This window comes from Propithecus coquereli, unplaced genomic scaffold (genome assembly GCF_000956105.1).
Source record: "Propithecus coquereli isolate 6110/MARCELLA unplaced genomic scaffold, Pcoq_1.0 Scaffold10, whole genome shotgun sequence".
Classification (NCBI taxonomy): domain Eukaryota; kingdom Metazoa; phylum Chordata; class Mammalia; order Primates; family Indriidae; genus Propithecus; species Propithecus coquereli.
In genome coordinates this window covers 16,923,026-16,950,150 of record NW_012133858.1, presented here as the reverse complement: position 1 = coordinate 16,950,150, position 27,125 = coordinate 16,923,026, and the positions used below count along the sequence as shown (strand labels likewise).

The 27,125-nt window shown below is 41.5% G+C and overlaps 1 protein-coding gene across 4 annotated transcripts in view; it reads left to right on the top strand.

The window, feature by feature from the left end:
• The window catches only part of ST6GAL1 (ST6 beta-galactosamide alpha-2,6-sialyltranferase 1), a 128,575-nt gene that overhangs the window by 81,044 nt on the left and 20,406 nt on the right, over positions 1-27,125 (top strand). For 3 of the 4 annotated variants that reach the window (XM_012641748.1, XM_012641757.1, XM_012641751.1), the window contains 3 exons: positions 7,222-7,342; positions 11,080-11,736; positions 19,322-19,419. In XM_012641748.1, coding sequence (XP_012497202.1) covers positions 11,130-11,736; positions 19,322-19,419 — 705 coding nt within the window. In that variant the 5' untranslated portion in view covers positions 7,222-7,342; positions 11,080-11,129. The remainder of the gene's footprint in view (positions 1-7,221; positions 7,343-11,079; positions 11,737-19,321; positions 19,420-27,125) is intronic. The other variant, XM_012641764.1, reaches the window with a different exon arrangement.

Here is a 27,125-nt window from a genome sequence, read left to right as displayed (position 1 = left end):
TTCATACTTCCAGAGTTCTTTCACTGGTTTCTTCCCATCTGATCAATTATTCCTTCTTCCCTTTAGATTTTCGTTTGGATAATGACACGCCCTGTTTAGTCTCTGAACCAGCAGGTGGTGTTTGTGTGTGAGATTTGACCACACTCTTTATGATAAATCAGTAGATGCAGTAAAAGGGTGTGCAGTAAGAGGGTGTCCCTGTCAGTAGGTGGCACTTGCTGGGAGGAGCGAGCTGCAGTGCTGTTTTGGGGTCCTGTACCCAGCTCTTGTTACTCTAGAGAGGCCCTCTTGTGCCTAGGGTGGTGGCTGGGGCCCTGGGACTTCCAGGTGTGTCCTTATTCTCCACCTCAGTGGGGGCAGGACTGCAAGTGAGTCTGGGTGGAGCTGGGTTTGGTAAGCCTGCCCTCAGGCTCCACAGCTGCTGTTAACAGGGGTCAAAAGTCTGTTCTTTGTTTATGTGCAAAGGTGCTGAGAGGGGCTGAAATGGCTCCACTCAGCTGAAAGTCTGGCTTTGGGGGGTTTGGCTGTCCAAGACCCACACTCTGGAGCAGGTCTCACTCCCTTCCACCCTCCCCCTCTCTGTGGCCTCTCCCAGGCCTCTGCCAGCAAGCGGGACCTCAGGCCGATGGATCTCCCCTGGCTGTGATGTGGGCAACCCTTTTAATAAAAGGATTTGTTCTGTAAAATTTGGATTCAGTCAAAAGGCCACACTTAAGGACACAGAAGACCACATATGGCCTTAAGGCCACAGGTTCCTCACCTCTGCTGGGCAGCACATAAAGGGGAGCCCAGGAGGAGCCGGCCATGGAGACTACAGAGAAGATGTGACCAGTGAGGTGGAGAAAAATTAAAAGTGTAGGTTTTGGAAGCCAGGCAAATATATGCATGGAGGAAGTGGAAGTGACCAGCTGTTGGCAGGCTGAATTAGGTGATGACCCAGCATTGACCACTTGGTTAGCAACATGGAGGTCATGGGCTTTGACAAGAGCAGATTCATCAGATGGGAAGCTTGCTTGGGGTGGGTTCAAGTGAGAATGGGAAGACAGAAATTGGACACAGTTACTATGGACAGTCTTTCAAAGGGTTTTACAGTAAAGGAAAGAAAAATAGAGCAGGGGCTAGAAGGAGGAATGAGGTCAAGAGGTTTAGGGGGAGCAGCAGGGAAATGAAATTTATTTAGAATTCATGTAATGGCTGCATATGGGATTTTGGTAAAGTCATATATCTTTTTCAGGTGATTCCTTTAGAAAAACAGAAACAATTGTCTATCCTATTTTCTTCTAGCTCTTTTAAACTCTCCCTTCTCCCAAACAATATTATCATCCAAGAACAAAGGAGTTTGTAAATCTCTCTTGTTTATTAAATAGTTTAATTTGAATACATCTAAAAAGTGATGTTGTCTTTTCTCATATTTGCTCTATCTGTTTTTTGGCTGGAGTATTTAAAAGTAGATTTCATATCTTACCACTTCACATGCATAGGACTTTTTTTTTTTTACGTAACCATGATACCATTATTACACCTAACAAAATTAACAATGATTTCCTAATATTATATAATACCCAATCTGTATTCAAATATCCCCTTTTGTCCCCACAGGTGTCAAATTCCTCTTCCCAGTCTACAGACACGATTCAGACAAGGTCTACATATTACATATTATTGTTTTGTCTTTTAAGTCATTTGTTCATGCCCATTGAGTTGTTAATGAAACCAATCTAATTGTCTTACAGAAAGTCCTACTTTTTGGATTTGTATGATAACTTCCCTATGCTGTCATTTAACTTGTTCTTTTTTCTTCTGTATTTCCTAAAAACTAGAATTGCATATAAAGGCTTGATAATATCCAAATTAAACATTTTGGGCAACAACTTTTCATAGGTGGTACTCTGTGCTTCATGTTGCCTTCCATCAGACAGCATGGACTGTCTAGTGGTGCTAAGGCTGATTGGGGTCAGGTGGTGGCTGCCTGAATCAAAGAGGGGCTCTGTTTTTGTGTTTTAAGATAGGAGAACAGCAGCATGTCTATGTGCTGATGGGAATAATCTTTGAGAGAGGAATACTTATTTGGTCCAAAAAAAAAAAAAGGGAATTTTCCTAGAACAATTTCCTTAAGTAGACGAGAGTGTGTAGGATCTAGTGGACGAGTGTTGGTTATTGCAAGTGTTGGACACAGCCAGTTCATTTATAGCAACAAGGGCTATATGGGCATGAATGCAGATAAAGTGGGCTATGGAGGGGCTTGAGGAAGTTCTAATCTAGTATCTTCTGTTTTCTCCATGAACAAGTAGCAAGTTCATTAGGGGAGAGTCAAATTGAAAGGAGGAAGTCAAGGAGAAGGTGAATGGGAGATGAATAGACTGGGAAAGTGGCATATGATTGCTGGGGAGCATTAAGGATCTCTTGGCACTTGGCAATCGTGAACTTGAAGTGAAATCAGTGAGTATCATTGTGGGATTTTCTCTAGCCACGTTGAGTTGCGTGGTTGCAGGTGTGGAGCGGGACAGAGAATTGGATTTAAGCAAGATTGGGTTTTAGCCAACCATGTGTGGTAAGAGAGGGCACAGGATTCATTTTAATGATTGACCATGGAATTTAAGCTGAGTAGGAAGGGAGGTGAGGATATGAGGGAAGTGAGGGACAGTGAGCAGGTGGTAGGATTAACCGCAGAAGCTTGTTGGAGTTGGGATATTAGTTGAAATAAGCTGCATAGGCAGCAGTAGTGATTGGAGAGGGTTGCCTGAAATTAGGATTATGGAGGGAGTATATATTTTTGGGAATAACAAGATCAAAAATATGACCCTGGGAGTGAGCAGCTGAGGTCACAATCATTGAGGTTGAGGAGAACAAAGAACTGTGAATCCAGAGGACTAGACTATCCTATAGGTAGATATTAATTTCACTAAAAGTTATAACAGGAATCATATTGGGGAGAGTTACAGTAAGCCAGGAACTAAAATATTCAAGGAGTGAAGAGGAGTTTCCTGGGTTGGGGAATGGGGTAGATGGTGGTGTCATCTGCACAGGGTTGCTGCAAGGATGAAATGAGTCGGTGCATGTGACGTTCTTAACATTGAGCCTGACAAATAGCATGTGCTCAACAAATGTTAGAGGTTTTCCATCTGAGTCAATGTGGTTCCGGAGAGTAGAGCTTAAACCACTGGGTTTATTTTTATACAAAATTGGTTTTCCTCAATTTTAAGATCTTCTGAGAGGCAGAGCTACTCCCACAGCCATGTACGATCTGGGGTGGTGGTAAATTCCCCGTCATCCAGGGCAGACAAAATGAGCATCTGCAGTGCCAGTGCTGTGAAGGGGATTCTAGCAATTGAAGATGAGGGGTGGGGGTGGGTGGGGGTCATTCTAGCAATTGAAGGCCGTGGGGAGGGGGCACAATGGAGCCAGCTTCATTCTTTCATTCTTTCATTCAGACATGACTGAGCATTTCCTAGTTATGGCCCAGAGCCTGGCTAGATGTTGGGGACCAGAGATATGTTTTAAAGGAGCTCTCAATCTGGTTGGGATAGACCTGCAAATTGATGGATAAATGTTGTGTAGTCTGATGAGTCTGAACAAGCACAGTGGGGTCACATTGATCGCTGTGGAGCCAAGGAAGACGTCACAGTCAAGGGGCACTTGAGCTGGTATTGGAGGCTGGGTATGGCCCCATGGAAACAGTGTAGGAAAGGACATTCCAAACAGAAGGAACATCACATGCAGAGCTACGAAGGCGTGAAAAAGCCTGGAACATTTGTAGTGTCGCTTGACTAAATCTGGACAAATTACTTATCTCCCCTGTCTCAGTTTCCCCATTTGTAAAATGGGGATACTAATGGTATCCACCGAGGAGGGGATGGTGAGGAGTAAATGAAATGATGTGTGAAATACTTGTCACAGGCACTGTTGCAATCCCTTTAGGTGTACTGTCTTACTTGATTCTGTAAGTACTAGGAGATAGGACCTGTTATTATGATTCCCATTTTACAGATAAAGAAGTGTTAAGTCTTGAGTCTTACAGGTTGAATAACTTGCCTAAGGTCATGTAGCTGGTGAGAGTCAGAGTTTGGGCTCTTGCCCTGATCAGTCTGATTCCAAATCTTGTATTCTTAACCCCTAAGCTATAGTCAGTGCTTAGCACATAACTAGTAATGAATAAATAGTAGCTATTATTGTCATGATTATTAAAGTTTTTCACCCAGAAAGTTGTGTTCTGTTATCATTTCTGTAGCTGGTTGAAGATCACCAGTGTTGCAATCTCATCAGCAGCAGGGACTATTTTTAGAAGGCCCTCATCACCTACAATAGATCTAGATAGACAGTTGCACCACTTTTGTTTCAACTGGTTGATTTTTGGAAATTAAAAGCAAGGAGTGATTTTTATCTTCTTAGAGGGCAAGTCTTTCTGAGCAAATGCAGCTGACATGAGGGCGGAAGAGCTGGGGTCGATGCACTTTTCTGATGTCTGTGAGCTGGACTCAAACAAAAGTCTCATGTGCTAGCAGCTCCTGCATTGGGGGATGACAGCGAACAGGCATTCCCGGGCAAGACATGTCATGCAAAGGTCAGATGACTGCCCACAGTGTTCTCTGTAGGGGGCTAAGAAAGAGCCTTTTCCATCAGTGATGCCCGTGATAAGAGCTGGCAACCCTCCCACATTATTTGTTTAACAAATACATACTGAGCGCCTACTGTGTGCTAAACACTCATCACGTGTCTAGAGATACTCACTGGAGACAGTAGTGAAGGGGGCTGACAAGGTTCCTACTCCTGGAGCTTATATTTTTAGTAGGCAGGGACAGACAGTAACCAAATACTAATATGAATGCATGCATAATTATAAAAGCTCATGCCACATGGGAATCTCATACCATGAAAAGAGGGATAGATACCAGAAATATCTTCTGACTTTCCCAGGAGGCTACCTGGGAACCAGTTCTTCTCTGAGTTGATAAGAAGAGCCCGGAATTTTTTGACAAAGGACAGAGTGGCATTTCTCTCTTTTGCTCTGGCAGTTATGCCCGGGGCGTACCTGCCTGCCTGTCTCCTGGTCATGTAAAGCTGGGCTTCTCCCAACTTCAACCCCCCGCCTTCAACAGAGGATTTTTCTTCTGGTTCATGGAGTAAAGCCAGTTATGTCCATGTGGCTTCCTCTTGGTTCTGTGAATGTTGGATCTCCTAGGACAGGCCTCGAGGCCAACCCAATATTGTGCATCAAGTTGATACACAAGGCTGTGGTGTATTTTCAATATGGTCCCCAATAGTTTGGCCTTAATTACTCAACTAATGTACTAAGAACAATAAAGGAAGTCAACTGATGAAAATGAATCCATTTGCTGATGAACTGTTTTCAGGTCTCAACCATTTACATTTTTTCTAGATACTTGGACATGCATAACTTTTAGTCACAATGGTGTGTACACAGATAATAGTTTCTATTTTGCTTTTTTCATTATAATTTTTTAAGTATTTCCTTCTCTATTGCTACATAAATTCATACACAATTGTATATTTTCTCCCAAGTGGATGTACCATAGTTGAGCTATTGCTGGAAGCTTACTTGTGAACAGATGTTCACCATTACAAATAAGTTTGAAATGAAAAACTTTTTTCTTTCTTATATGTATATTGCTTTATAGAACTCACATTCTTTATCTTCTTAATCTTCTTCAATTTTCATCACAATTATGTACAGTAGAGAATCATTTTACATGTGAGGAAACTGAAGTATATAATCTTTTTTGTTTGTTTGAACTATTTATTTATTCACTCTTATAACTTGGTCAGTAGTCATGAGCTTTTAATTCTATGACTTGAATACTTTCTAGAAAGGCTAAATTAATTTATGTTGCTCCTTCAAATGCATACCAATTTCATTATAATCTGTCCAGCAATGAGTCTTAGCATGTTGAAGATTGCTGACCAATATAAATGCTATAAACTAATATCTTAATATTCTAGTTGCCTCTCTTATGTTTCTTTCAAGATTAACCATAATGTCATATGCTTGTTAATTGTGTTTTTTATTTTGTGATTTGTCTGTTCACGTTGATTGCTTCTTTATTTTGGGAGGTTTTTAATGTATTAACCCTTTTCATACCTTGACTCTTGTTTTCCTTCTTACTGTAGTTGAAGTGGAAAATTCCACTACCGGGCTTTGTCCCTTGCATTCCTTACCTGGGGCCCCTCCTTTCCTGCGATGTTTCCCCTCATAAATCATCTGTAGCAATTAATGTACCAGGCTGTAAAGTAGCTTAGGACCCTGCCTCACTAAAGTTAACCCTGTCGTAATCCTCCCCCTCTCCCTTAAGCAGAGTGTATAAAAGACTGCAATGCTCTTTGTCTGGTGCTCAGAATTTGGAGGGAAAAATCCCCATCTGAGCCCGCTGGCGTATAAACCTGTTTTTGCCAATATTTCTGTGTGCGTGTTGGTCTATTCCTGGTCATCTCTGCCGTAACATAGTTATAATATTTTTCATTGTATAGAAGTTGAAATTTTCTTGCAACTGAAACTATTAAACTTTTTCTTTGCTATTTTTCTACATTGAAAGAAGAAAGAGCTGGCAAATATAGAATCTTTAATATATTTTTAGCTTTCTTTAACTACATTTTCATATTTTTTCAAACTTGAGTAATGCAAGCACATTTTAGAAATTTTGAAATATATACAAAGTTATAAAAAATAAAAACATTCATTATTCTACCATCCTGGGTGTATTTTTTTCTGGTACTTTCTCTTTCTCACATGTATTTTTTTCTGAATTTGGATAGTATTTACAGTTTTATAGCCTATTTTTTTCAGTTAAAATTATACTGATTTAACTTTTATGTATCACTAAATGGGGTTTGAAAATAGATAATTTTTTGAAAATCTGTCTGGAGTTTATTTTGGAATGAACCTAACTACTCTCTATTTATCCACAAGCCAGAGATTAAACAATTGTTCTTCCTAGGTTGTTCCTAGTGATGCCTGCTTTATCTTTCTAGCACATTCTTATTTGGCATCAGTCTATTTCTGTGCTGCTCACAGATCCAGGGCATTGCACCTGTAATAGGCTCTTCTCTCTTTTCTGAGCCTTCGGGGCTTCCTGGGTTGAGTCATAGCCCAGGGCTGCAGAAGCACCTATGCATCTTGTTAATGTTTAACCGTGCCTCTGCTGGAAAGTAGCTCTCACTTCCTCTCTCAATCTCTCTCTCTCTCTCTCTTCTTTTTTTCCATTGCAGATGTTTTTTGATCATCCTGAGAAAGATGAGCCTTGGCCTCCAGACCCAATAAAGCGAATCTCCCTCCCATGGAGCACAGTGCTAGCTCCTGAGGACCTGGAGGGGGATTAGCCAGAAGCAGGTAAGGAGCACCTAGAGGTATGGGCTAGCAAAGGGGTTCATTCCTGAATAAAAATGGTGTGGTAGAGTGTGCTGGCAAGGAGTCTCAGGATCTTAGTGTCTGATTATAGCTTTGCTGCTTTCTTTATTTTTTTATTTGTGTGTTTGTTTTTTAAGTCCTCTTTAACCACTGATTCAATAAGGGACTGGGGAGGGGAGAGGTGGCTTGTCCATTTCTGTAAGCTATAATTATAAGATTTGAGTAGTTCTGTAATTCATTCAACCATTTTTAAGCACCTCTGTGTGCCAGGCACTGCAGTTGGTACTGAGCGTGAGATTTTTTACTTTGAGTGTTTCTTTCTGCTGGTTCAATGTTGGCTTAGTCTCTGCAGGTGATACTGCAAGCTGTTGCATTCTTCTAGAAGCCTCATAGTGATTGTAAGATTTCATTGATACAGTCACATCAGTTCAATAATCATTATTCTACCTACTGTGTTCCAAGCACTGTGCTGGGTACTGGGGTTTCAGAAATAATGCCAAGAGTTCTCCTTTAGCAGCAAAGTCAGGCATGAACAGCAAGCATTGCAAAGCACTGGCTGCCAGCAGCAGGGAGCAGGGGTACTGTTGAAAGGGAGGTGATGTCCACCAACAGGAAGAAGCAGAAAGGTAATGCTGTCAGAGCTAATAGGCAAATGGACAAGGAGAGAGAATGTAGCAGTGCAAATGCCTGGAAATTAGTCTGGTTTGGAAAATTCAAAGGTTGATGTGTTTTCCCAAAGAATTTGTGGAGGAAAATATGCTATTCTTTTTCCTCCTTTTCCTCATTTAGGCTGTTTAGATGAAACTTCTTCAGTCTTTGTCTCCTTAAAACAGCTTGCGAGATGAGAAAGGGTCTTGCAGCTCTACGTGCCTATGACCAAAAACTCTAGGTACCTGGTAGACTTGGAGCCTTGACCAAGGGTAGTGACTAGGGAACACATGAGCGTTGATACGGAGTTTCAGATGAGTGCTCTGAAGCCATGATGAGGCACAGGCTGTGAAGGCTAGGCCGTCTGATGGTGACAGGACTGTTGTGGGCCTGGCTATTTGGGGCTACTCTTCTTTCCTGAGAAACCCCACCTTGGAGAGCAAGTTCTGGGAAGCCCCTTCCCTGAGCCTTAGTTCCTGAGGCTGAATCAGGCCCCTCCCTCCATCTCTTTCACGCAGACATGTAAAAGTCAAGTTCCAAGTCCACTATTTCCAAATCACTCATGCAACTTTGAAAATTACTTGTATTTCCAAAATATCACTATCTTCAGCTATGTATAGAGCTCATAAAACTTGCTCTGCTTATTTCCTAGATTATAGTGGGTTTCTAAGACCTGATTTACGTGAAAGGGCCTCCCGAGTGGTGACACAGTGCACACTGGTGATGGCCGGCACAGAACTGAGGGGAAGGAGGCTGTCTGCTGCTGTCTGACAGATAGAGTTGCCTCTCTAGGGACCCTGATTTCTCAGTTCTATTTGGTTAACACTGACTTTTTACCATGCCTTATCACAGATGCCTGTCCTTTGGTGGAAAGACCATGAACTTTTAGAGTCAAACAGACCTGGTTTGGAATCCTGGTGCTAGCACCGATTAGCTATTGACCTTGGAGAAACCCGACAACCTTGCTAAGCCTCATTTTCTTCATTTCCTAAAATAGGGTTGTCCATCTCTATACCATAGTGTTATGGGAAAGACTCAATGGGACAATGCAGGTAGAGTGCCCACCATGTAGCAGGCCCTCCTTGAATGCTACTTTCCCTCTTTTCTGGTTCTCCTTCGGCTGTCTTATGGCCATGTGAGTAGCTGTGTTGGGTGTCTGTGCAAATAGAATTCTTTGGTTTTCTGGTAATACAACAAGCCTCCTACCTCCCATGTCATGATCTTATGTCCGAATTTTTCTTCCTCTGTTTACATTTCATACTTCCAAAATTTCAACAGCCCAAGGCAGGAACCCATCATCCCCAGAGCCACGGGTTCCTGAGGTCTGGGAGAATGGTTAGTACCACCTTGGTTGGTACTGTCAGTGGCTTCCAAGAATGATCTGATGTCAGTTAATGAAAGAGCTTCAGATGAGGAGCCTGAACTTAGGCTGGTGAGTCGTGGCTGGTGCGGCACTCTGCCATCTTCCAGTGCCCCACATCACCTCCACATGGCCCTCATGGGCCCCATGGCTGTGCTCCCGACTCTGTTCAGATACGTCCTGGGACTTTCTGCTTACCTGTTCCAAGTGCATTAACACTATCCTCTTGTTTGGTCCACCCAACACTCTGTGCTTCAGATAGGACGCAGATAATTATTCTATAGAAACTTAGGGGCAGAAATATTAAGTGACTTGCCCAAGGTCACCAAGAATGGGAACGAGGACCCAGCTTTTGTGCATACCCACTCCAGTATTGCTACTCCTTGTCCCTGATATCCTTAGGAGCGGGCTCCGTGGGAAGAGATTTCAGACCCCTAGTGGGTTAGCAAAACTCTGGTGGCAGTTGCTTTGACTCATTATAATAAATAAACCCAGTGGTTGAGGAAAGAATGTAATGTTTTCCAAAAGATACAGACATTGTTTGAGTTCAAAGTGCTTCCGACTTCTGTTCAGTTACACAATAAATTCTGAGAAAACAAAGTAGGTCTTTACCCAGAGATAAAGACAACTATTCAGTCTCTATTTGCTTAGCAAAATCTATTTTCCAGAACTTTCAGCAGTTCTGCACACAATGTAGCAGAAAGGACAGGGGTTATGCAATCAAGTGTGCTTGGATTTGAACCTCAACGCAAACATTTCCTTAGCTCTGTGTTTGTGGGCACTTCCCATAACCTCTCAGAGCTGCAAGTTGCTCATCTATAAAAATGGAGATGTTAACACCTTATGGCTAATGATGGGCAGGGCCCTTCTGCAAAGCTCAGGAGACGCCCTTCGTGTTAGACTATGATATGCATGGTGCTCCCTGGAGTTGTGCTTCATGGTGGCCCTGGTTGTGATGAAATTAAATAAAATAACATCTACTGTGGTTAATGAGTTTTTGTTTTCATTTCCTTAATTGGCTACATGTCTGCTATAAGCCAGCTTCCTGTCTCAATAGTGCTCTTCTTGCAGGGCAGTACACAAAACCAAATATTATGTTGTGAACCTAATGCTTGGTCTTCTTCTCATGCAGGAGTCCAACATCACAGCCCTCAGAGAGATGCATCACAAATCTATGGCATCATCTGTGGCGAGAGGTCTTTTTCTAGCTACTTTAAAAGGATGCGAGGCCACTTAAGATTTTAGACAATTTGGGTTCTGTGATGTGCACAGGTCAAAATGCTCTTCCTCTTCATTCTATTTTTCCAAGCATGCACGCCTTTATATAACAGGTGGTTTAAGGCTCTAGGAACCAAATGGTGTGCAAGATGTGGTTTCTGATTTCAAGGACCTGACTGCAGTCAGAGAGGTAGACGAAGGCCACAAGAAACTAAGATTCAGGGTATAAAAAGTGATGGTGGCAAGACATATGAAGTGTTCATGGCTCAGAGAGGAAGAAGGGAGTGTCTGCGGGATTGCTTTCTACATCCAAAGCCCAAACTGAGGCTGAAGGTTTTGGGAGTTGTTTAAGGTTGCATAGCTGGCGGGAGGTAGACGAGGGCTGGAATTCAAGCCTCTTCACTCGAAATCCATTGCTCGGCCCATTGCCCCACCTCAGGCCACTTTGGGATTTTCTTTACATCATTTTTTTTCCTTGTCCCACTTTTTAAAGGCTTGTTTTCCTACTCAGAACGAAGTGGCTTCCCTGAACACATCTTCATTATGATTCACACCAACCTGAAGAAAAAATTCAGCTGCTGTGTCCTGGCCTTTCTCCTGTTTGCAGTCATCTGTGTGTGGAAGGAAAAAAAGAAAGGGAGTTACTATGATTCCCTTAAATTGCAAACCAAGGAATTCCAGGTGTTGAAGAGTCTGGAGAAACCGGCCACGGGATCTGATTCCCAGTCTGCGTCCTTGAGCAGCACCCAGGACCCCCACAGGGGCAGACAGGCCCTCAGCAGTCTCAGGAGCCCAGCCAAGGCCAAACCAGAGCCCTCCTTCCAGGTGTGGAACAAGGACAGCTCTTCCAAAAACCTTATCCCCAGGCTGCAGAAGATCTGGAAGAATTACATAAACATGAACAAGTACAAAGTGTCCTACAAGGGGCCTGGGCCAGGTGTCAAGTTCAGTGCAGAGGCCCTGCGCTGCCACCTCCGGGACCATGTGAATGTATCCATGGTGGAGGCCACAGATTTTCCCTTCAACACCTCTCAATGGGAGGGTTACCTGCCCAAGGAGAACATTAGGACCAAGGCTGGGCCTTGGGGCAGGTGTGCTGTTGTCGCCTCAGCGGGATCTCTGAAGTCCTCCCAGCTGGGCCGAGAAATAGGTACGTTCTGGGGTGTTAAGATTCTTTGAACAGCCAGTGCTCATTAGGACTGGCTGGGCATGTGGATGGTACTGGTTACAAGCGGCCCAAGTGTGGCTTGGTGGCCCCGTGGCACAGGCCCAGGGCAGTGTCTCTCTCAGAGTCAGAAGTGCCATCAGGGCAGCTGAATGATGGGGATCCAGGTGCCTGGCATCTTTATCAATTAGAATAGCTTTATTTTTTTTCCTGTTATTTTTAGCTGACACGTAATAATTGTACATATCTATGGTATACAGAGTGTTATTTCAATACATATATTTAATGTGTAAGAGTCAAATCAAGGTAGTTAGGATTATTCATCACCTCAAACATTTATCATGTCTTTGTGTTGGGAATAGAATAGTTTTATTTTTATCTGTTGTACATATCGGTGTTCTTCAGAAGATTTCATTTGAAAGGAGTTCCACCACTACCAATAAACAAAAAACTACAATTGGCCTTTGAAAATATTTGAAACATAGATCTCTACTTCATTTTCAGGTTCTGAAATTCTGTTATTTAATTAACGGAGGACTCTTTTGGCCTCAACTCCCTGAGAAATTTTCAGCTTTTCTCTTTGAAAAGCATTAATTAGGGCAGGAATTCTTAACTTGGAGGCTGCAGACCAACTTTAGGGAGCTCAGAAATCCCTAAAGTTGCACGCAAAAGTATCCATGCATTAGGTGTGAAAGTGTGTGTATGTGTGTAAGTGTGTCTTCATTTTTTCCAGGGAGGGAGTTCATAGATTGCAGGTGATTCTCAGAGGGATCTGTGACCCCAAAAAACGTTTAGGAGTCACTGGTCAAAATATATTAATTTGCTTTTCTTGAAACCCTTTGCAGTCAATAAAGATAGAAAGTCTTTTCGTATTTGTAAACCTGTACCACAGAGAGCTATAGATTTTCTTAAGGCTCCTTATTTCCCTTATTTTAAGAGACTGTGTTTTCCATTATTGTGAAATGAATCAGCTAAAGAAAGCAAAGCCCAGGAAGCCTTGCTCTTCTGTCCGGCAGAGGTACTGGAGCAGGTGAGGTCATATGTCTCCTTTTTTATTTCCTTCATATAACTGCCAGGAAAAATGGCCTGAAACCAACCACAGGCTCTCAAAGAAGAAAAGTAACCCAAATTGGATTCTCTAGAGTAGAAAGAAGCGGTGAGATCACATTTTCTACCTCCCCAAACAGGCAGCACTTAACTAATAAAAACTGCCAAGATGGCCAGCCCCACCCCCACTTTTGCTTTTGCCTCTTTGGTTTCCTTTGGACTTCGTTTTCTAGAAACTAAATGTGATTGGTTTTTGTTTATCCATAATGGAGCTAAATTTCTTTCTTCCCCATTTTTGCTGCCTAAAGGTAATACTTAGGCTATCCCAGGTGTCAGCTGATCCTCCTTATTCGTGTGAAGTTACCAGTGTGTGTAGCTGAAATTGTGTTGAAGTCTGAGACCAAGGCTGGTACCTCTGTGAATTGGAAGTACAGCTTTATCTTTATGCACTCCTTAAAAGTTTAGGGTGATTTAAATGAACATTAATGAAAATAATCTTTTTCTATAGACTGCAGTTACAACTTCAAGTAAGTATTTTCCATGGAAGGACCTTGATCCTAAGATACAATAAAAATTGCATGCTAGACGTCAACTGCTCTGTCTTTTATAGAGTATATCCTCTGGGCATTTAGTCTAATAAATATTTCAAGTCATTCATTCACTTATTCTTTTATTCATTCATAGATTCATTAAAAATACAAAATAGGAGCTTAGAATACAAAGGGGAAAGGGAAGGGAGAGGCCCTTTATTGAAGCCTCTGAGTTCCAGGCAGCGTGCCAGGCCCATAGACTTCCCACATCCGGAATTTGTTGAGCCCATTCCCAACTATTGAATATCAAATGATTTCAAATTGTTTACTCATACAAACTGTACTGCTAACAAAGGTTTCGTGCAGACAACTTAAGTGACTACTATTGCCCTTCAGTGGGGAAATATCCTCAGAAATGGGGCCAGAAAATCCAAATAAGATAAATTTTATGGCAATATTTTTGTTCATTGTGAGACTGTTTACCAGAGAGTTTGTAATAACATACTGTGCCTCCAGCAGTCCCACAAATCAGCCAAAGGTGGGCTCAGTAACTTTCAATTATAGTTTACTTATGCATGTAAAGTATCTTAGATTTGTTAAGTAATGCTTATTGTGCACCTACTGTGTGCCTAACATGCCTTGCTTTTTTTAATCCTCCCGGTCGTCCTACGAGGGAGGTAAGATTGTTCTCATTCTGCTGATGAGCTAACTGTGACGGCTGGAGGAGTTACACAACCGGTAAACAGCAGCCTGGGGTTTGATTCAAAGACCCTTAGACCTGGCCCCTCTGCTCCTGTGCCTCATAATGACCGTAGCTTCATAATAAAATTTAGTATGATTTATCCCTTGTTAAAAAAATCCCTTGATATTCTTGTCTACTTGTTCTCCTAGGGGAAAAGAGAAGAGCGTTCCGAGTTGAGGCAAAGGCAAGAAGCAAAGGCTGCGTGGGGAAAAGCGCAGAGTATGTTTGGGCATCACAGTAACCCTGTTTGGCTGGGATGTGGGTTGGGGACCAGTGTGTGAAGAACAGCGAGGGATGAGACCAGAAAGGTAGCCACTGGTCAGCTGTTAGAGAATGTTAAAGGTCACAATAAGGACTTTGGGTTTCATTCTTTAAGCCACAGAGAGCCCTAGAAGGTTTCAGAGCAAAGGAGTGATGGGATCGTGTACATTTTGGAGAGATTTCTCATTTCTCTGTGACTTTCCTTCTCTATGGGGACTACTATGTAATCTCTCTGTTATTAAGGACTATTGCCACATCCAGGTGAGAAGTGCCAGGCCAGTGGGAGTGGGAATGGAGAGAAAGAGCCTTATTTGAGAGACTTAATGATGTAAAAGAGACAGAACTTAGTGTCTAACCAGAAATGACCTTGAGTGAGAGGCAGCAGCCAGGGTTTCTGGCCTGGGGGCAGGTGATATTGCATCACAGGGAGCATGCTTCTGGAGCAGGGTAGATTCCATTTTGGATGTACAGAGTCTGAAATGTTTAAGGAATTCCCTGTGTAGATACCTAATTAGGCATTTGATTCTGGAGAAGTGTCAAGTCTGGAGATCAGATTTAGGAATCATTGTATCAAGGTGAGGTGACAATTGTACTCCAGGGAGAGGTCTGATTAGAAAACCTAAAAAAGATCTACATTTAAAGGACAAGGAAGGAACAGGGACAAGCAGAAAAATCCAGAAGGGCCTCAGAGGAGCTATAGGAGAGCCAGGTATGTCCCATATGATGGAAGGCAAAGGGGGATGGAGTTTGGGGGATGGTAGCTGTTGACATCAGAGTCTGCAGAGGTGGGACACATTCTTGGGCAGAATGAGGACTGAGAAGACTCCCTTGGATTGAGTAGCTTGAAGAACATGATCAGTTATATCAGGGGTCAGCAAACTTTCCTTGCAAAAGGCTGGATAGTAAATATTTTAGGCTTTGAGAGCCATATAGTGTCTGTCACAACTACTTGACTCTGCTCTTGTAGTACAAAAGCAACCACAGATGATAGTAGATGAATGGGCCCATGTTCCAATAAAACTTTATTTACAAAAACAAGAGTGCACTAGATTTGGCCTCCAGGCCATAGTTTTCTAACCCTTATCTATAGTATATCTATTTTCCCCCTCAGAATTAGATTGTAGTCTTCTATAAATGATTATATGACTCAATAAGGTAATTTGAAAATATAAATATATTTGGTGATAAATTGTGATAAAATTTCTTTCATTGTAATTTCTACCTGTTTAGAGTTACCTGGAGGCAGTGGATTTTGATGTATTTATGAATTTACTAACTTGAGCCGATTCTGTTGAATTTTCTAGGCATGTAATTGTATCATCTGTATATAGTGATGCATTTATTTCTTCCTTTTCTAATTTGCATCTTTTTCTGAGCTCTAATTCTAAGTTAGAGAGAGGTGGTGGCCCCTATTTTCTGCAGCCTTCCCCTTTGCCACTCTTGTTTGCTGTGATCTCAGCAGTTGCAGATTTCTCTTGCTGATTTACCAGAGGCCTATTGGAGTCTGAAAGTTCTTCCACCTTCAGTTAGCAGGGGGTGGTTTGACAAACGGGATCCTATCCCCTTTCTTATGAGCCCAAGTCAGTGGCCTGCTTTAAAGGTTTCCTCTTTTTTAAAAATTGATACATAATAGTTGTAGATATTTATGGGGTACATGTGATATTTTGATCCATGTGTACAAGAAGTAATGATCAAATCAGGATAATTAGGATAACCATTGCCTCAAAAATGTTTTCTTCTTTGTTTTCTTTTTTTCTTAGAATGAAATCCAAATTTCATCCCCGGGCCTCTGTATCCCTGCTGCACGATCTGGCTCCTCCTGACCTCTTTAACAGCATCTTTGATTTTTCTTCCCTCACTTGCTCTAGCCAAGTCCTTACCCTCGTTGGGATCTTGACACTTGCTCTGTCCTTCCCTGGACCCTTCCCATGCCTGGCCATCCTTTAGGTCTCAGCTCCAAGGCATTCCTTCAATCGTCACTCTATCGAAAGGAGATATCCTCAGTGTCTCTGTCACACAATTCAGTCTATTTGTATCATAGTATTAGTATTAGTCACAATCTGCAATTATCTCCTTTTTTTTTTTTTTGAGACAAAGTCTCACTTTGTCCCCCAGGCTGAACTGCAGTGGTGTCATCATAGCTCACTGCAGCCTTAAACTCCTGGGATCAAATGATCCTCCTACCTCAGCCTCCCAAGTAGCTGGGATTACAGATGCGCACCACCAGACCCGGCTAATTTTTCTGTTTTTTGTAGAGATAGATTCTGGCTCTTGCTCAGGCTGGTCTCAAATTCTTTTTTTTTTTTTTTTTTTTTGAGACAGAGTCTCACTCTGTTGCCCTTGCTTGAGTGCCGTGGCGTCAGCCTAGCTCACAGCAACCTCAAGCTCCTGGGCTCAAGTGATCCTACTGCCTCAGCCTCCCAAGTAGCTGGGACTATAGGCATGCGCCACCATGCCCGGCTAATTTTTTCTATATATTTTTAGCTGTCCAATTAATTTCTTTCTATTTTTAGTAGAGACGGGGTCTCGCTCTTGCTCAAGCTGGTCTCGAACTCCTGAGCTCAAACAATCCACCCATCTCGGCCTCCCAGAGTGCTAGGATTACAGGCGTGAGCCACCGCGCCCGGCCCTGGTCTCAAATTCTTGACTTCAAGGGATCCTCCTTCCTCAGCCTCCCAAAGTGCTAGGATTATAGACGTGAGCCACCGCACCCGGCCTGTAATTATCTTATATGTAGATTGCTGTGCTTACTTTTCTGTCTCTGTGCAGTAGAATGTAAGATCCCTGAGGGCAAGGGCCTGGTCTTTCTTGCTCATAACTGTTGTCTCCAGCACCCAGAACTGTGCTTGGCATACAGTAGGTCCTTAATCAGGGTTTGTCAAATGACAAAAACTACTCTCCTTTCTCATGTCAACATCAATGACCTATCCTAAACCTTCTCTGCTGGTTGTTCTCACTTTGCCCCTTCAAAGTCACCCTCCACCCTTTCCTACCTGGCTTTGTTCCCTGAACAATTGAAATTTTGGGCTGTGTCAACTGGTGTACCTTACCCTCCGGCCTCTATTTGGGACTGTCCATGACAAGCACTGGACAAAGCTGAGGAGGAGAGAGGAAGAGAAGGAGAGCGGGGTCAGGGCACCTGTTCTCCTGGGTGTCCCCTTGCAGAAGGGAAACGTGTCTTTCCTTGGACTGAAGGTCTCGGCTCCTATGAGGCAGCCCTTTCAGTCTCTGGGTCCTGCTCTCTTTCCTTTTTCCCCTGAGGCCTACAAGATCTAAGGAAGGAGGAGAGAGAGGTTGGGGTATTGACTCCCTCTTTTCTTGGCAGCTGGACATTTAGCCTTCTCCTAAAGGCCACTGCTCCTGACAGGTGGCCCTGCTCAGCTCGGGCTCTCTGCTTCTTGTGCTTTGGTAGGCCTGGGGCTGATAGTGTCTCCCTGCAGTAGGCAACCCTGGGTATTAGCCTATTCATGTTGATTTCCTTAAACTCTACCCACAACTTTGCAAATAGTCCTTTTATGAAACTCTCAGTTACTCTTTTCTACAGAGATTCTCTCCAATAACTTATTTATCTGTGAAATGGGAGAGTTGACTAAGTGAAGTTTCTGGTGGATCGACATTTCTCATGTGATCACTGCTGATTACTTTTGAAACCTGTGACTGATTCTGATAAAACTTAATGCAATTCTGAGTTGTGTAAAGATGTACCACCTGCCCTGTGTGCAGTTCAGTGTGACTGCCCCATGAATGATAAAGGTTGGTAGTTTGCATGTCTCATGTAACTTTCAAACTATTTTGATGAAATTTTGCCCTAGGACTGAAGATACAGTTATGCTGTTTTTATGAATGAGGTGCCTAGATTTCTGGGGGTTAGTACATATATTGGAATTAAAATAAAGGAGGCTTCATTCCTTATTTCTGTAGACATCATCTTTCCAGATCATCTTGTATTGAGCCAAATGTCCTCCCTTCCCCCAAACCCTGTCCGTTTGGATAAAGAATACCCCAAACAAATCCACCTGGAAGGAAATAGAACAACAGAGGGTGGCTGACCCCCAAATCTGGTTTAGATTTCAGTGTTGAACCCCAAACTTCCTTGATGAAGTAAGGTTGGGATGAGGTCTCATAGGACCATAGAGTTGAGATAGTTCTTAAAAGTCATCAGTTCTCTCCCCCATCAGATTGATGAATGCTGGGTAGAGAAACTTCTCCAAGTCTTCCAAACTCTGCCTAAACAGCTGCAAGGAAAAAGATCTAGAGCCAAGGAAGTAATTAGGGTTGTTTGATATAGTCTGTTTGATCTTGACTGAATTTAGTATATCTTTTCTGACAATGTCCTTACTTTTTTAAAAAAAAAATAGAAAACATGGAGTTAAGTTTAGCCCTCTTGTTCCATTTCTGCCACACCAGGTTTGCAACCCTATCCTGGATTTCAGATTCCTAAATGGAACACTCGGGGGTTGTCTTGGGTGTCATGGTGGATCCCTTTCGTTTGCTGCCTGCTTCTCAGTGCAGTGGGGTACTTTGCACTTGCAGAATAGACTGAGCATGTGGTAATGTCTTCACTAGATTATAGCAATATGATCTACAGGGTACCAAGAGAATATTCAGTTTGCTGCCTTAATAACTGGAGTAGTGATTCCACTGTAAGTAGCTTGTGATTCCACCATAAGTAGCATGCTGGCCCTGTTCATTTTTCTTCTGTGCCTAGGCACACTGGTGTGTCATTGAATGGGTTTCAGGAATTCTACAATATGGACCCCTTTAGCCCGTACAGCAGCCAGCAGACAGGTGGTCATCTCTGCCTATGAGCTTTGCCTGAGCACCATACAAATGTCACAGGTTCCCTCGGTGTATCATGATGGGATAAAAATTGGGAAGCATGATCCCTTTGCCCCACCCCTTCCTCCTGCCTTCTCTTCCTCCAGCCCTTCTCTGTTTCTGCATGTTGCCAGTGCTCACCATCTCTTTTCTGTTTCTTTGTGGTTTATAGATGATCATGATGCAGTCTTGAGGTTTAATGGGGCACCCACAGCCAACTTCCAACAAGATGTGGGCACGAAAACTACCATTCGCCTGATGAACTCTCAGGTAAAATTTTTTTCTGTGCAGATACGGAGTAAGAGAAGGACCCTGGTGTGGGCTCTAAAGCAGAATGTATCTACTAAGAGCACATCAAAGCTGCCAGCTAATTAAGTCCCTTGACCTTCCTAAGTCTCAGATTCCTCATTGGAGAAGAAGATGATGATTCCATGACCCAACCTGGAGGCGGCTAGTGCCCAGGAAAGCAGAGTTCCACTGTCTCTGTGTCTGCCAGCTCATATCTGGAGAGTTGTATAAAGGACAACAAAGTTGAGAACATTCAGGGGACAGTGAGGAGTATTATGAAAAGTAAATAAAATGGCACATGTGGGAGTACTTTATGAACTTTGAAATACTATACAAGTATTATAAGATATCATCACCATATAATTATGTGTAGTACAGTACTAGAATTCAAGTATTACTTCATAAATTCCCCTAGGTAATTAGTTTCCTGAAGTATTTCCAGGTAGCACATGCTGATTCCTCAATACTAATGGAAACTTTAGAAATAGTCTTGCCACAAAGTTCTGTTAATAGATTTAATTAGCAGTAAAAATGGTGTTACACATATCAAAAATTATATGATAGGGCTGCAGTCCTTTTCACCTCACTCACAACCACCAATGTTTGCCTTTTTCTGAGTAAACGTATGAGCCTTGGGTGTTTTTATGTTAATGTTTAGTGTCTACACTTCCCTAGGACTCCTGGGCATGGGGTGTACCCTGGAACTGATCAGAAACACCCTGTCAGCACTGTCTCAGAAGAACGTGCACCTCTTTTCTTCTCTGGCAGGGCTCCACTTCTTTATTTCCTGACTTCCAGGAATTCGCCAGCTGGGCAGAAGCTGCTTCCTATAGAGCCTACTTTCCATTTGAGTCCCACAGCCTTAAGCATCTTTTTATAATGGGAGAGGGATTAAGGAACTTAACTTCTTTGTAAGTGGCCACTATCTTGTTTTCCATTCTTTGTCTAGTACCGTTGTGTTTGTTTTTTAAGAGAGTCACTTTCTATCATGGGAGCATCCTCCAGTAGCCTCTAGGTGCTTCCAATGCCTGTCTGTTGGTCAGCCTTATATTTTATGTTTTCATATTACTTTTATTATTACTAGAAGATGAGGGTTGAAAGAAATGCATTAATTAGCAAGAGACTCTCTGGAGCAAGTGGCACTTGGGCTAGACTTTGAAAGCGGGACAGGATTTGGAGAAACAGCAGTAGGGAGGCATTCCAGAAAGTGGAATTGGCAGGACAGAGATGCACAGGAAATCAGCGGGGTTTCCAATAGCCCTGGCTAGGTTGAAGGTGGAGATGTGGAGGGATTCACATTGCCCTAGAGAGGGAGATGGAGCCGGACCTTCCTGACTGCTCAGACTCTGGCAAGTCTAAAATTCAGACAGAGGGTTAGGACCAGCTTGGCACTTTTCCCTTCTCATGCCCCAGTCACAGAAATCCTTGGGCTGGAGAGCACTTTAATGAGCATTAACACCAAATCTCTGCTTCTGCATAAGATGCTACCTAAATATCCAGGAGATATGTGGACTTACCCTTAGTTAATAAACTCATTCAACAAATGTGTTCAATATTGAATAGAGGGTAGCAGTCAGTACATAGACTTTGCAGTTGGCCTGCTGGGGTTGAAACCCAGCTCTGTCTCTTACCAGCTAAATGATGATCCCAAGTTACTTATCTCTAAAGAGGGGAGAACAATAGTATTTTCCTCACAGGGTTAGTGTGAGATATAAATGATAAAAATGTATGCGAAATACTTAGAACAGTACCTGGCACATGTCTCAATGAATGTTAGCTACTCTTACTGTTTATATGCACAGACACTAAGCTGACAGTGGAGGATGCCATGGTGAGGAACACAAATTCAGCCTGGTTCTCATGATATAAACAAATAGTTATACAGAGAATATAAAGTTGCAACAGAGAACTACAGAAGAGAGAGGGTCAGGGTGCTAGAAGAGCCCATAAAAGGGAGATTTGAGCTATTCAGAAAAGTCAGGAAGGCTTTCCCAAGGAGGTGATACTTGGCTGTGTAGGAGGAGTAGGAGTAGATGATGAAAAAGTGGGATAAGAGCTTTCCAGGAGGTGGCAACAGTACAGGTGAGGTCCTGTGTGGAGGGAGCTGGAGCGTGGAAGGACTTAGGGAGAGGTGGGTGCACGTGGGGGTGTGTGGTGAGAGATGAAGCTGAAAGGAAGAAGGAAGCAAGCTGTGGTGCTGTGCTAAGGAGCTTTCTTCTTTATAGCATGACCACATTTACATTTGTAAACATCACTAGCTTCCATCTGCTCAGAGGGGCTGCAGTAGATGGAGAGACACAGTTAGGAGGATCTTCCAGTAGTCTGGGCTAGAAATGCTAGTAACCTGCTCCAGAGTGGGAGTGAAGGTGGATGTGAGAAAAGAATAGACTTAAGGGCTACGTGGGATGTACAGTCAACAGGCTTTAATGTTGGATTGGATGTGAGAAGTGCAGAGAGAGGGGACAAGGCAGCTCAGTGCTGGCTTGTGTAACTGATCAGCTAGAACTCACTGGGATTGGAAGGACAGTAGTCTCCCCTTATCTGTGGTTCCACTTTCTGTAGTTTCAGTTACAGTCTGAAAATATTAAATGAAAAATTCCAGAAATAAACAATTCATGAGTTTTAAATTGCGTGCTATTCTGAGTAGTGTGATTAAATCTCATGCCAACCCCCTCCATCCGTTCTTCATCACAAGAAGGGTGAGTACAGTACAATAAGATATTTTGAGAGAGAGAGAGAGAGAGAGAACATTCACATAATTTTTATTACTGCATATTGTTATAATTATTTTATTTTATTATTAGTTATTGTTGTTAATCTCTCACTGTGCCTAATTTATAAATTAAATTTTATTATAGGTATTTATGTATGTATAGAAAAAAAACATAGTATATATAGGGTTCAGTGCTATCTGTGGTTTCAGGCAACCACTGCGGATCTTGGGACAAGTCACCTGTGGATGAGTGGGGGACTACCGTACTTGAAGATGTTTGGGGTTGGAGGTTGAGGGGAAGGTGGAGAGAAAAAATATGGTTCTATGTATGGTCAGTCTGAGCTGCCTTTTAGAAATCTGTGAAGCAATGTCAAGTAGGCATTTGTACAGATGGAACTGGAGTTTAATGGAAAGGTCTGGGCTGGAGATGAGAATTTGTGAATTGTCTGTGTCTATGTGGCAGTGAAACAATGGGACTGAATGAGAGCACTAGAGAGAGAGTGTGGTTAGAGGACAGAAGTCTTATCCAGGAGCTTTGGGTAACAAAAACAGAGAGAAGGAGGCAGTGGTCAGTGGTGTTGGATGCTACTGAGGGGCCAGCTAGGTGAAAATTGAAAAGTATCTGCTCTCTCTAGCAAAGTGGAGGCCACTGGTGACCTTAGCAAAAACTATCTGGGAGAGTGGCAAAGCCAGAAGCCAGATGGGAGTATATCACGGAGTGAGTGGGAGAGTAAATGGGAAGGCAAATGTGGATAGTTTTTTCAAGAGGTCTAGCTCTAAAGGAGAGGAGAAAGATAGAGCAATATCTAGAAAGAGCTGAGAATTCCAGGGCCAGTTTTTGTTCTTTTCAGCTGTTAGCACAGGAGTGGGCACCTGGCCCCCATCCCTCAGCCCCAGGATAGGTTGCTGTGCACATGTTCCTGGAGCAGCCTGCACACAGCTTGTGGGAGCCAGAGTGGGCAATACGGACCCTGTCCTTCAAATATTGGGAATTTGTGCTCTGATGCCTGATTGCTGCTTCTTATCACAGAGATGCAGACAAACGGGGGTGGCCATTGTTATTGTACCTCCTCCCCATGCTGTTATAAGCACCTCTTCTTCTGGATGAAGTGACTTTCAAGGAACTCAAAAGGCCGGGCATCTCCTTCCCATCCTTCATTTTTTGTTTTTACCCTTTTGGGAGCCAGACATTGAAAACTAGAATATTTAAAGCAACTGTATATATGGGGGGCGGGGGAGGGAATTAGAAAGTCACTATGCATGCCCAGGGGAAGGGCCGGGCTCAGAAAAGACCTGAGAAGACCTCAGGCTGATCCTCAGCCCAGAGACAACCTGTAATAACAATAAAACAAGCAAGCAAACAAACAAAACCCAGCAAACCCTGGAGAATGGAGAGAATCTGATTCCAGAGTTCCCATGTTATTAGACTCAAATGTTGAGTTTTCAGTGAAAAATCACAAGGCACACAAGGAAATAGGAAAGTTTGGCCTGTTCAAAGACCAAAAAAATAAACCAACAAAAACTGTCTCTAAAAAAACACCTGACGGCAGATCTATTAGACAAAGACTTTAAAACAGCTATCTTAAAGATGCTCAAAAAAACAAAAAGAAGACATGGAGAAAGTGAAGAAAATGATATATGAACACGATTAGAAATATCCATAAAAAGAAAGAAAATCTAAAAAGAAACCAAAAAGAAATTCTGGAGTTGTAAAATGTAATAATTGAAATGGAAAATTCACAAGAGGTATTCAAAGACAATTTGAGTGGGTGGAAGAAAGAATCAGTGAATTGAAGATAGGACAATGGGCACTGTAGGGTCTGAGAGCAGAAAGAAATATTGAACAAAAGTCAACAGAGCCTAAGAGACCTGTGGGACACCATTGAGTGCACCAACATATGCAGTGTGAAAGTCTCAGAGGAAGAGAAGAAAAAGAAACATAAAGAATATTTGAAGAAATAATGGCCAAGAACTTTCCAAATCTGATGAAAAGCATGAGTATAACCATCCAAGAAGCTCAACAAAATCCAAGTAGGATGAACTCAAAGATACTCACACTGAGACATTTTATAATCAAACTATCAAAAGCCAAAGAGAGAATTTTGAAAGCAGCAAGAGAGAAGTGAATCATCAAACACAAGGCATCCTTAATAAGATTACTAAAATATTTCTCATCAGACATTTTGGAGGCCTGAAGGCAGTGGGCTAATATATTCAAAGTGCTAGAAGAAAAAAAATAAAACTGTCCACTGAGAATCCTGTATTCAGCCAAACTGTCCTTCAAAAGTGAGAGAGAAATTAGGACATTCCAGATAAATAAAAGCTGGGAGAGTTCACTAACACTAGACCTGTCCTGCAAGAAATGCTAAAGGTAGTCCTACATGTTGAAATAATTGGACACTAGACAGTGAGTAAAGTCATATGGAGAAATAAAGATCTCAGTAAAGGTAAATACATGGGAAATTATAAACGCTAGCATTATTGTAACAATGGTGTGTAACTACACTTTTTGTTTTCTACATGATTTAGGGACTAACACAGTTTGAAAAAAACAACTATTGGCCTAAAAGCTAGTGTTATTGTAACTCCACATTTTGTTTTCTACATAATTTAAGAGACTAATGCATTTAACACATTGACTGTTTTATTATAAAAGTAGAATAAAATTTCAAAAACAAAATTATCCTTTCCAATTTCATGAAAAATTTGTAATTTTTTATTGTTTTCTGTGTGTGAGTTATATGCAACTTGAAAAATAGTTCATGTGGCTCCCAAGGTAAAGAGACGTGTGAGTTTACGTATGCTTTACGAGTCCCCGGGCTCAAAACTAATGTGAGTTAAATATAACTCACATGGCAGTTAATGTGTTAAAAAGTTCTTAGTTCATGCTTTTCAACACACAATGTATAAAAATGCAATTGTGTGACATCCATGACTGAAAGTGGGGTGGAGCTGTTAAAGGTGCAGATGTAGAATTTTTGTTTGTTATTGAAGCTGGTATAAATCCAAATTAGACTGTTATAACTTTAGAACATTAAATGTAATCCCCATGGTAACCACAAAGAAAATAGCTAACGAATATACCAAAAGGAAATGAGAAAAGACTTTAAATGTTTCACTACAAAAAGTCAACTAAACATAAGAGAAGACAGTAATACAGTAAATGAGAGACATTTAGACATGTTATATTGTTTAGAAACATTGTATCAATAGAAATGTTTTCTGTAATGCATGTAGAAAACAAATAGCAAAATGACAGAAGTAAGCTCTCCTTTTCAACAATGATTTTAAATGTAAGTGGATTAAACTCTCCCATCAAAAGATGGGAGATTGACAGAGTGGATTAAAAAATATAATCCAAGTATAGCAATTCACTGCATAACAATGTTTTGGTGAATGTTGGGCCACATATAATAATACAATGGTTGTTCCATAAGATTATATTAGAGCTAAAAAATTTCTATTGCCTAGTAACATCATGGCCGTCGTAATGTCATAGTGCAAAACATTATCTTTTCTATGTTTAGATACACAAATACTTACCATTTTGTTACAGTTGCCTATAGTATTTAGTACAGTAGCATGCTGTACAGGTTTGTGGCCTAGAAGAAATAGACTATACCATATAGCTTAGGTGTTTAGTCAGTTATATCATCTACGTTTGTGTAAGTACACTCTATGATGTTTGCTTAATGATGCAATTGCCTTAACACTGCATTTCTCAGAATACATCCCCAGCATTAAGTGACAACTGACTGTATATGGTTTCTACAGGAGACTCTATTTATTTTTTATTTATTTTATTCATTTCAGTAGATTTATGGGGTACTAATGACTTTTTGTTACATGGATGAATTGTGTAGTGGTGAAATCTGGGGTTTTAGTGTACCCATCACCTGAATAATGTACATTGTACCCAATAGGTAATTTTTCATCCCTCACCCCCATCCTAGCCTTCCCCTTCTGAATCTCCAATTTCCATTATGACACTCTGTATGACCATGCATTTGCACAGCCTAGCTCCCACTTATAAGTGAGAACATGCAGTATTTGTTTTTCCCTTCCTGGAGACTTACTTTAGCTCCAAAGACACAAATAAATTAAAAGTGAAAGGATGAAAAAGAATATTCCATGAAAATAGTAACCAAAAGAAATTAGAAGTGATTATACTAATATCAGATGAAATAGACTTTAAATTTTAAAAGTTTATAAAAAACAAAGAAAGATATTGTAGATTTATAAAAGATTCAGTACAGAAATAATATATAACAATTGTAAACATTTATGCACCTAATAATAGACCATCAAAATATCTGAAGCAATAATGAACAGAGGAGAAGGGAGAAATAGACAATCCTATAATAACAGTTGTATATTTCAATACCCCACTCTTAATAATAGGTATAACAACCAGACAGAAAATAAGGACATAGAGGACTTGAACAACATAATAAATCATCTAGATCTAACAGATGTAAATAGAACATTACCCAGCCACAATAGAATACACATTATTCTCAAGAATGAGAAGAGAAGAATGCATATGAGACATTTTCCTGGGTAGACTATGTACTAGGCCCCAAATTAAGTCTCAGTAGTTTTAAAAAGATAGATTGCATTCAGAGTATCTTCTCTGACCACAACAGGACAAAGTGAGAAATCAATAACAGAAGGAAAATTTGAAAATCCACACATTTGTGAAAATTAAATGACTCTGTCATATAACAAATGGGTCAAAGAAGAAATCTTAAGGAAAATCAGATGAATGAAAACAAAAACATAACATACCAAAATTTATGGGACACAGTGAAAGCAGTGCTAAGGGGAAATTTATAGCTCTAAATGTTTACATTAGAAACAAGAGAGATTTCAAATTAAGAACATAACTTTACAACTTAAGGAACAAGAAAAAGAACAAACCAGGCCGGGCGCGGTGGCTCACGCCTGTAATCCTAGCACTCTGGGAGGCTGAGGC